The sequence below is a fragment of the Emydura macquarii genome, unplaced genomic scaffold (assembly GCF_026122565.2).
Source record: "Emydura macquarii macquarii isolate MOO-44397 ecotype Brisbane River unplaced genomic scaffold, CSIRO-AGI_Emac_v2 contig_3295, whole genome shotgun sequence".
Taxonomy (NCBI): domain Eukaryota; kingdom Metazoa; phylum Chordata; order Testudines; family Chelidae; genus Emydura; species Emydura macquarii.
Genome location: NW_027133432.1, coordinates 257,521 through 268,766, shown reverse-complemented (window position 1 = coordinate 268,766; position 11,246 = coordinate 257,521). Strand labels below are relative to the sequence as shown.

The window sequence follows — 11,246 nt, the reverse complement described above, 5'->3', positions numbered from 1 at the left end:
AACTCAAGTGGAGTAACTTGAGTTAACGCTTCAGTGAAGACCATCCCTGAGAAGTTCCTATTTTAGCTCCTCTCAGACTGATTACCCAGGTGGCTATAAGAACTTAAGAATAGCTATAGTGGGTCAGACCAATGGTCCATCTAGCTCAGTATATCCTCAGTAGCCAATGCCAGATGCTTCAGAAGGACCAGAACAGGGCAATTAGCATGATCCATCCCCTGTAATCCAGGGGATATGGCAATCATAGGCTTAGGGACACCCAGAGCATGAGGTTCCATCCCTGACCATCTTAGTTAATAGCTATTGATGGATTTATCTACTATGAACCTACCTAATTCTTTTCTAACCAAGTTATACTTTTGGCCTTCACAACATCTCTCCATGTGGGGCATGAGGATGCATAAGGCTCGTGTGCAGGCCAAATGGGAATTGCTACTGAAAATCTCAGATTGAAGGCGCATAGGACACATGCACTCCTGATGTGCAGCACCCATAGGGAGATAAATCTTGAAGAACTCCACTTTCTACACAAGATGAGAAACCTCAACTGAATTTTTCAAAAGGCAAACATATGGCCAAATCTGTTCATTCTTAATACAGCAAACATTCACTAGTCAGTTTTTGCAGTAGTAATAGAAATTTAGGTACAAATTAGTGTGCCCAATTTTACTGCCGTGTTTCCTTTCTTACCGTATCATCATAACTGCAACAAAAATCCTTAACTCATACTAGTTGTCACCCGACCCTCTTCCACCAATAGTAAGAGGTAAACAGGGAGCACTAATGTGCTCATGCTAGCATGCAGTTTGAATTTCCTAGTCTGTGTCAATTTGTATACAAACTATCAACAAAGGTGTTTTCATAGCATATTTCTTTTGAAACCATTAGATTTGTCGTTGAAATTAAGCATTTCTCATCATTTGCACAAAGGTACAGCTACATTCTCATACTGCTCACTTATACTCAGGTGACATATTGTAGAGAGGGCAAATAAAAATCAGTGACTTCTAAATAATTCCCTCTCCTAAATGAATAACTAAATTGCTATATTCCCTTTACGTTTCATGTTGCTCATATTCCTTTTCAAAATAAGAAATGTTGGTCTTTCAAGGAATAAAACCAAAATATGTATTACATAAAAAGATACATCACTATATAGACTGTTGGTATCTGCAATGACTATATTGCAACTAACTGAAAAAATAGTACAAAAGTTCTCTAGTTAAATAAATATAGATATTGTCTTGTGACTCTCAAACTAGCAATACTATGCTCCAAGTGGTTTTATAAGACCATTCCATGATCTTTAATAAACATCCTCTGTGGTCGAAGGTAATTTTACTGCCTCAGTTACAGTAAATCCTTCCATTATAATTATTTTGTAAAATTAACACTGAAATATTTGCAATCCAGACCAGTGAGTGGTTGTGTCACCACCTGCCCTGTAATCCAAAGTGCCTTAAATGCCCTGCTGCTGTGGCTTGCAGCCCAGACACTGACAGCCAGCAGTCTTGAGCATGTACTGAGTGTCTGTGTATTAAACAGCTCTGGCTCAGCACTGTGATTCCAGCAGCCTTCTTGTTACACCCCAGCCATATTCTTGTGTATTCCAAGCTTGGTTACTACTAGCCAACTGACTCCAATACACTCCCAGTCCCAAATTTTCACCAAACCATGCACTCTGCAATGCCAAGCCCTTTCCTAGACCATTCAGAGAAATAATAAGGTTGGCTTGCTTCTTTAAAAAGTCAGTACTCAGCAGCTTGCCACATTAACTGGAGTTAACAATCACTTAAATTCAAAGACAGCACTAGGTTGGTTTAGATGCAAATGAATGGCCACTTGACATGTGCTTACTAATAGACTCTGATACCAACAACTCCAGCCTGGTGCTATGTCCTTACTCTAGGAGAAATCTGTTAACCCACTCCCCAGATGGGCATGCTAAACACATTTTAGTTCCACATTTCCTTCATATTTGTATGGCCCTTGGGCGTTTACTGTACTCACACCACACAAGAATATTAATGATCAATGTGTTATTAGTTTTCCAATGACACCTTATATGACATGTATCAGATACAGGTTATGACATTAATTAATTGGGGTACACTGAACTGATCAGGCCAGCTGAAGCTCACTATCAGATACCAGTCCTCTTGCATTAGAATGCTGTTAGGGTCACAGATTTATAATGAAAATGCTCCAGGGCAATAAAGAGCAGCTTTACATACTTGTCAATAAAAGTAATTAACTGTACAGTAATTCTTTTGAAGAGCAAATACTGACGTGAAAAATAAGATAAAAAGTAGGCAAAAGAGTAGAAACAGATGTATAAATAAAGACAACCTACTGGAAAACAAAGTATAACTTTCCTGGGATTCAACAGCAACAGATAAAGAACAAACAGGAAAAGCTGATTTGAGATTCAACTGAAAAAGAATTATAGGATTAGAATATAACTAATGCCACTCGATATAGTTTTATGGAAAATAGATTTGATGATACTTCAGGTTTGGCTGATAAAGATAATTGATAAACATAATCAATCCACATAGACTTTTGTAAGGCATTTGACTTTGTACCGCACAATATTCTGCATAAAACATTAGCACTATACAATATCAATGGATACATTAAATGGATTAAGAATGGGTTACCTGATAGATCTCAAAAAACAATTGTCAACGAGGAATAATTGGGGGTATATCTAGTGGTACTCCACAGGAACTGATACTAGTCCTGTTGCTATTTAACATTTTCACAATGATCTGGAAAGTAAATATAAAATTACTTATGATAAAATTTGCAGATGATACATTGTGTGGCAAATAATGAGGTGGGAAAGGCAGTCATACACAGGGATCTGAATTTCATGGTAAGCTGCACCTATTCAAATAAAATGAGTTTTAACACAGCTAAATGCAAAATTATACATCTAGGAACAAAGAATGAAGGCCATACCTACAGAATAGGAGACTATATGCTGGAAAGCAGCGACTGTGAAAAGGACGTCTGAGTGGACAAGCAACTGAACATTAGCTCACGATGCTGTGGCAAACAGGGCTAATGTGATCCTTGGATATAAACGGGAGTAGTGAGCAGGAGTAGGGAGGTCCACATTTTAAGAAGGATGAAGAATTGGAGAGGGTGCAGAAAAGAGCCACAAAATTATTCAAGGGCTTGAGAAAATACCTTCCTGTGAGAGACTTAAAGAGCTCAATCTATTTATTTTATCAGAAACAAAACTGAGAGATGACTTGATTACAGTATCAAAGCACTTTCATGGGGAGAAGATAATAGGTAGTAAAGGGCTCTTTAATCTAGCAGACTAAGGCATTACAAGAATCAATAGCTGACAGCTGAAGACAAAAAACTCAAATTAGAAATAAGGCACATATTTGTAATAGTGAGGGTGATTAACCATTGGAACAAACTCTCGATGTCTTTAAATCAAAAACGGATGCCTCTCTGGAAGATGCGCTTTAGGCAAACTACTTATGTTTTACTCAAATCCAAGTTACTTGGCTCAATACAGAGTAACTGGGTGAAAATTAACAGTCTGTGAAATACTGGAGATCAGACAAGATTATCTAAGCGTCCCTTCTGGCCTTAAAATTTATGAATCTGTGAAAATAAAGCTATTCTTCCCAGACAGAATTTAACCAGTTTTTAGGTAGTCACCTCCATTTATCCAACAAAAAAATGCACATGCATGTCATTATATAAGCAACAGGAGACAACATGGTTGTGTAAGTCTCCTGTTTGGCACTCCTAGATGGCTTGAAACCCTAAGTTCCAGTTCCAAAAAGTTCAACTCAGCCCTCCCAATTCTCTAAGGTAGTAAACTGTATGGCACTCCATGTATCAATCTGACAGTCTTTAAGATAAAATTAAAAATTGAGGCCCTGTAAGCACTGCACAAACAATAAAAATAAAACCATGGTACTTTCCAAGAGCAGCAGTTTGGCATGGTGCCCTTGATTAAAACTTCCCTTACCTCTTAACTTTTGTGATGTATATCAATTAAATGCTGGCTTGTTCCCCAGCAGTGGCTGAAGATTAGCACATATGATGCAATTACTTGCTCCAAAAAGTTACTTTACAGAAATGCTGTGGCATGTTTGAACTTAATAACAATTTGAGATTGTCAAACAACTGGCTCAAACTAAATTATTTAATAAAAGATAATTAATCAAAGATTAACACTTCACTATACCCAATACAGACAGACATACTTTATCGCCCCCTGTAGATGGTGATGGTGAAGAGAAGATTCTTTGGTACCCTCCTCTGTACCTGGTAGAATGCTGACAGTGTTCATTCCCAAACTAACTTTCCAACCCTCTTTCTTTTTAGAAGGTGAGACACAAAAACTCCTTTTTGGAGGGAAAATTCCTTTCCCATGATTAATTTCACAATTTATTAATTAATTTCACAATTTTTGACATTTTCATTTTACCTAATTACTTATGGCATTTCTTTTATGGTATCTTTAGGTTACATGATTGATAAGCAAAGGGAATTCTAAGCCAGTCATTACTACTGACAGCTGTGACAAACAGCAGTTATTAATGAATTAAACATTATCTTTCAACAGATCCTTATTTCATCCATTACAGAAAACATCTATAATAAACAAGTACCTCTTATTCAACACAGAACATAATTATATTATAGGGCACCCTTTATCAATCAGCCGGTCTTGTTTACAACATACTTCTATAGACACTTTTTATTAGTTTGAGGGGTTTTTCCCCTAGACATTTCAGGCTATGTCTATACTGATGGAGGCAAAGTCACTGCCATCAGATTGATCTTTCTGGATCAACTGAGCAGTCAGTGTAGACCCGCTCAATCGAAGTCGACGCTAGTAAACCACCCCCTCAAGTGGTGCAGTGCAATGAAGACGGCGCGCAGAAGGGAAGCACAGCCGTCGATGGGAGTTATGCAAGCTACTCTGTGTAGCTTGCGTAACTCCTGTTGACTGCTGCCGAATCTCCAGGTAAGTGTAGACCAGGTCTCTGTCCCACAAACTTGGCGGCACCAGCAATAAATGAGGTACAGCCCCAATACTCAATCACATGACATTCCTGAATGTAGGTCACTAATAGGTTAGAACCAACATTTTGGGCCTTAGAATTCAAACAAACTCTTGGCTGATATCTCAACAATTCTTGGAAAATAGTTAATATGCAAATGAATTTAATATACTAGAAAAAGAGGACTGAAAAGGTTAATATTTTCTAACAATGTTTATTTGCAGAAAACAACCCTTAGGGTATTCCACAAACACATGTTGGAAAAAAGAAGTGCCATTTAAGCATTAAAAAGAACAATTAGGTGAACTTTCTCTATTTACTGTAAATACTTTAAACAAGTATCAAACAAACCATTAGTAATATAGATACATTTGTACATTTAAAAATCTATACAACGTCCTTTTCTTTCCCAGTCTCCATAACGAGTAGGTTCGGGGCCTTTGGGTCCACCCTTTTCCTTTGTAGTAGGATTGATGTCATCTGGAAATTCTAAAACAATATGGAAATTTAAGAGGTTGGATTGCCATCTGTCTTGGATGGTTTAGACACAACAAATCCTGCATCTTGGCAAGGAGTTAGACTAGATGACCCTTGTGTTCCCTCCTAACCCTGTGATTCTATAATTAAAAGATGGATAAAGTTGGCAGATTAGTACAAATGCAAGGATTAACAGTATAACATGTTTGCATCCATTTATAACAAGACAGATCTTGATTTAAAACAAAAATTATGTTAATGCAATAGCAATTTCAGGGAACTTTGGGTTAAAAATCTTGGCCACTATTACCAAACATATGTATCTACAGTCAGGCATCTAATACCATAATTAGACACCTAAATAAAAGTGACCTGACATTCAAATATCCTGAGCATCCACAACTGGCACTGAATTCAAAATGAGAATTTACTTTATTGAATAGGAGCTGCATGTGCTCAGCACCTCTGAAAATCAGTCTACTTTTCATTTTTGCTTAGGTCCCTACTTTTAAGCACCCAAATCTGAAAATTTTGGCCAGGATTCATTCTGTCTATTTTTCTTTTTCTTTGGTGGGGGTAAAGGGAGACAGCTGGGTTTATATAAAAATAACTGAGTTTTCATGGAAGTGATCATTTCTACCAGAAATCGTATGTAAATTGCTATTGCTTTTACGAGAAAGGCACCAGATGCTATAATGACGGGCAGAAGCATAAAACCCTAAAGCAGACAGATAAAGATGTATTTCTAATTTTTTAGCTTAATTCATATATATTTAAACGTGCATCATCATGTTGCCCTGTTCAGGGTCTACATAGATTTTTAAATGTCAATATTTGCATATGATTCTGGCACTTGTAGAAGGAGTACAAATGCTTCATTTCTATTTAAGATGAAGCTATAAAACTTATCAAAATATCTAAACAGCAGCAGAATCTCAAGACACTCCTCAGTGGTAGTGACACAACAGCAGTGGATATTAAATGCTCAGTTTAAGTCCTCATTTGCTATCTGGTTAACAGGCAGTATAAAATAACTGAGCTGTTGGCCTTCCAACTGATCATTAGTGCAGTGCCATCAGCAGTAAGGCCAGGCAAAATTGAAACTGAAAGCTTTTTCTGGCTTTGCGCTAAATACAGAACTCCTAAACATGAACAAAATAAAATAATTATGGATTTGTTAAATTAGTATCAGTGGTGGCATTTACTTCTTTTGGGGGGGGAAAAGGATACAAATTAATCATCAGAAATAAGCATTTCTCTCTCTGATTACACAATTTCTCCGAATCTGAGTAAATCCTGATGGTAATTACAGTCCAATATTGCTCAGAGCCTCTTTGGAGGCATTCCTCTCTTATTTTTAAATGATTTCCATAGCACTATAAATGTTTATGGTGTTTACAAACATGTAAAAAACCAATGTACTAGACAGCTTAAAATTAAATTAGACAGAATTTGTGCCTTATAATTACACTAAGAGATAGACAACAAATGGCAACTGATCATTGTGCAATGGGTGGGTGAGCCTAGGATGAAACATGATGCATGAATTTTAAGAAACGACCAGTCTTAGGGCAAAAGGAATGGCTCCTAGAAATGCATGTGTACACCTGCATGTTCTGTGTTTCTTTTCTTGTGATTTATGGCAGTGGTAACGCTTTAAGGCCCCAAACCTGAATGAATTTCCATGTGGAACCCAACTGAAGTCAAGTGCAATGGGCTTTACAGGACCAGTGCCTAAAACAGCAGGTTGTATATTAAAAGGAGATGGTGCCCTGATGCTTTTGTTTTACTACCACTATATACAACTCATAGTCATGGAATACAAGGCCAGAAGGAATCTCCCAGATCATGTTCCCCACCTCTCAAAGCACTATGAAACAGACTGAAATGGTATTGAATGCCAACTATGAACATATATAGCATGTTTCAGAGTTTTCCTATGTCAGGCCTGATCTCAAGAGGTGCTGAGCATCCATAGCTCACATAAAAGTTGCAGGCAATCGGCATCTCTCAGGATCAGGCCCTTATTAGTACTTCCTTCCCCCACCCCCACCCCTTTTTCTTTTAAACCATGACTTACTTTCCAGTGGTTCTCTCTCTCTATTAGACTCCTCTGGGTCATCAAGACGACCTAGTGGTAATTTTGATTTCTTAGGGGATTTCTCTATAGGTTCAGACTTTCCTTCCACATTGGAACTAGTTCTTCTCAGAGAGCTGCACAGCAGAGTTGGCCCTATCAAACAAATGCACATTATCAATATGTAAGTTTATTAAAAAATAACAGATTTATGCTGAATAACTGCATCAACCAGTGTTATAAAATCCTCATTGAAACTCACTCTCCACATACTAGAGAATGAAACACTCATTCTGGGCAGGAGCACTAGAAACAAAAATTTGATTAATATTAAATGTGCAGAGTCCTAAGAAGACAGTGCACATTCTTCATTTTAGACCCTAGAAGCAGATACCAAAAGAAACAGTGTTCTGGTGTGTGTCTTAGCTCTCACACTTGATAAGGTTATAAAGCATTTGAAGTATCCTGTTTTATATTTCAGAGTCTAGATAATACATATACTGACATATACCAGTGCATACGTTTCCCCCCCGTCCCCCAGGAGTGAGCTCCAACTTCCTCCCAGCAGCCTGTTGATTTCAGCTAGTGGGAGTCTGCATCCCAAGTTGGAGCCAGACAGTAAGGGCTTGTCTTCACTTACCTCGAAGATTCGGCGGCAGTCGACCGGAGTTACGCAAGCTACGCAAAAAACTTATGTAACTCCCATCGACTTCTCTGCTTCTATTCTGCGCGCTGTCTTCACTGCACTGTGCCGACAGGAACCGCATTCCCGTCGATGCAGCACTACGCCACTTGAGAAGGTGGTCTTAATACATTGATTTTTGGATCGACTGAGCAGGTCTTTACTGACCGCTCAGTCGATCCAGAGAAGTCGATCTGACTGCGGCGAATCTGTTGCCATCAGTGAAGACATAGCCTAAGCCATGAAGTCCCTAGCTAGGGCAGCAAAGCAATTTCAACCGAAGCCTTCTGTCAGGAACAGAGATAACCCTGAGATATGAATTCAATCTAAATTATATAATCAACAGATAAACATTCATCTTTTAATTTTGCTTGTATTTTCTCTGAAAGCCCCATCAACATTTAAAAAGTGAATTTGGGAGAACATCTGGCAATATCCCCACATCATAATTAATCAGAACCAAGTCATGTATGAAAACCTGTCAGTCTGTAAAGCCACCATGCTATAAACAAATAGCTCAACACATCCAAGGAAGGCAGAATGTTTGCAATGAGAATGAGCAGCCATTTAAATAAATCCGATGGATGCCTGTGGTTTTGGAAGAATAGGAACCCTTTGTAAAAGGAGCAGAGGGGAGAGAGTTTAACATACAAGGAGAAATCCTTCCTCATGGAAACATATAAAATGACCAAATACAAGGTAGAGAAAGCAGTGTGTTTATAGAGCAAAAGGGAAAGCAGGAGACAAGTCCCTTAAACTCCCTCTGCCCTAACTCCAGAAACATCTCCCTGACGTTGGCCCAGTGGTGCCCCTCTCCCCAACAGTCCCATCCGGATCAATACGCCATGCCCGACGTGCAATATGGTGCCAAGCCGCACAAAGGGCCGCAAGCCCAGGGGCTGCTGAAGCGGGGGTGACTGAGGCAGCTCCAGGCCAGGTCTTCACTGCCAAAGGGGCTGGTTTCACCCTAGACCCACCCCGCTGGTCAGTGCGCCGCGGAGACAGGGCACCGCTGTTTGACCCCGACGCAGCTAGGGAGGCCCCACCCCAGGCGGTTGGGGGGAGGCGACGGGGACAGCGGCGACTTCGCCAACTGCGCCGGAGCCGGAGCCGCCTGTGCCGGGCTTCCAGCAGCAGGCGCAGCCAGACTCGGCGGAGAACCGGCACGCAGAGCCCCCGGCAACAGGCCCGAGCCACAGGGAGGCGGCGACCCGACCCGGCCCAGCCCAGCCGTTGGCCACTGTGCCCAGACCGGCGGGTCAGGCAGCCACAAGCCGGCTCGGCCCCACCACCCGGCCCCGCGCCGCTTACTCGCCGGTCGGCCCAGCCACAGCCACAGCCGCAGAGCCATGCCGAGCCCCTCCCCCAGCGGCCCGGGCGGCAGTGCTCTGCGCGCGCTGCAGTGAGGCGGCAGCGGCGAGCACCACTGACACTGACACCGAGCTGGCGCCTGCGTGCGGGTCCGGCCTGACTCGCTTGTGCTGAGGCCGCCTCCAGCCCTGACCCGAGCTGGGATTGGAGGCCCCGCGCGGCGCTGGGGACACGCCGGGGGAGGGGCAGGCAGAGCGGAGCAGCCAGCGCAGGAGGCGGCAGCTACAGCTGCAGACTTGTAGAGATCTGCCGGCGGCAGCCCGGGCCCAGCTCTTCTTCGCGCACAGCAGCAGCTGTCCCCGATGGACTCCGTCCCTCCCTCCCTCCGGCCCGGGCAGCGGCGAGGGAGATGCGTGTCGGGGAGTCCAGTGAGGCTCCCTGGCCGATTCACGCCTCTGCTCAGAGACTCGAGTTCGGGCCTCACAGGGGATCGCTGCAAGGTAGCTAAAGCAAGGCAGTCTTTACGGGACATTTCTGATTAAACACCGCGCGATGCCCTTCCACGATCGCATTAAGAACGGCGTGTGCAGCTGAAGGCAAGTTGCAGATGCGGTAGAGACGCAGGACTAAGCCAGAACTATTCCCTTCGATTTCACACATCCCTCTGCTGCTCCAGCAATTCTGAATTACTGCAGAAATACTTGTAATGGACACCCCCCTATTGGGGCCCTCTGAAAAGAGCGGAAAACCCAATTCTGTGTATTAAGAACCAAGAGGAATCCACGTGGCACCACTCCAACAAAAAATTGCTGCAGCCTACCCACTTAGGGGAAAAGTCGAGAGAATTTAGGTAGATGAACACACAAAGCACAGTCAAGAAGCTAAAGCTCCGACTAGTCTCTTGTCCACAAACAAAACGTAACAATCTTCACTACGTCTGCATGCCTCTTCTGTGGACACTCATATTGGATTGATTTCACTTAAGTGAAACCACTATAAAGCACGCTTAAATCAGTCTCGACAGTGTGTACACACTAAGAATTCAGTGGTTTAACTATAGCAGTTTCTAAAAGCAATTTAAATTAAACTTTTGTGGGTATATAGAGCCTAAACTATTGTGGGCAAGAGAAAAAACAAAAGCATATCAGAAGTATTATAGTATTATACTGACAATTGCTGCTAATACACTCTCTTTTTCAAGCACATAAGGATAAACTACCAATCAATTCTGGAACATTTTTTTCACCTAAAATAGTTGAGGCATGAAAAGCAAGATTTTGTGTATTCTGCAAACAGAATTTACTTCCTAAGCCTGTGGTGTAGATATAACCTTGAAAACATGAAATGGAATGTAACTGATGTCTTCCTGAGGCTGAAGAGAATCTGAAACAATACTTCTGAGATGTGTGAACTGCCCCCATTATCTCACTCAGGGCCCTATTGACTATAATTCCACAACCATAATACATAACATTTTTCAAAGAAGCCACAGAATTCAACAATTTTGCTGTAGAATTTGCCATTTTGCTGCTGCTAAGCGTCTGACTTCTGTTTTCTGTTTCCCTGCCCCTTGAGAAGAACTGTCTACAATTGTGTAGGGGTTTTTGCTGCAAAATGTAATTTTTGCAGCAGAATTTAGTCCCATTGTATTGGCTGT

The 11,246-nt window shown here is 41.4% G+C and overlaps 1 protein-coding gene across 1 annotated transcript; it reads right to left on the bottom strand.

Moving 5' to 3' along the window:
• Window positions 1-5,240: 5,240 nt before the first annotated feature.
• Window positions 5,241-9,720, bottom strand: SDHAF4 (succinate dehydrogenase complex assembly factor 4). Its single transcript, XM_067532664.1, has 3 exons — window positions 9,590-9,720; window positions 7,600-7,752; window positions 5,241-5,531 (listed from the first exon to the last, which is right to left on the bottom strand). Exons 1-3 carry the CDS (start codon window positions 9,627-9,629, stop codon window positions 5,422-5,424), a joined length of 303 nt encoding a protein of 100 aa, XP_067388765.1. The 5' UTR covers window positions 9,630-9,720; the 3' UTR covers window positions 5,241-5,421.
• Window positions 9,721-11,246: the final 1,526 nt, after the last annotated feature.

Excerpts from the sequence above, each read along its gene's own strand:
- SDHAF4 (XM_067532664.1), bottom strand. The coding sequence starts at position 9,629 with ATGGCTCTGCGGCTGTGGCTGTGGCTGGGCCGACCGGCGA. Across the intron at positions 7,753-9,589 it reads GTGGCTGGGCCGACCGGCGA|GGCCAACTCTGCTGTGCAGC; the intron begins GTAAGCGGCGCG and ends TTTGTTTGATAG. Across the intron at positions 5,532-7,599 it reads AGAGAGAGAACCACTGGAAA|AATTTCCAGATGACATCAAT; the intron begins GTAAGTCATGGT and ends ATATTGTTTTAG.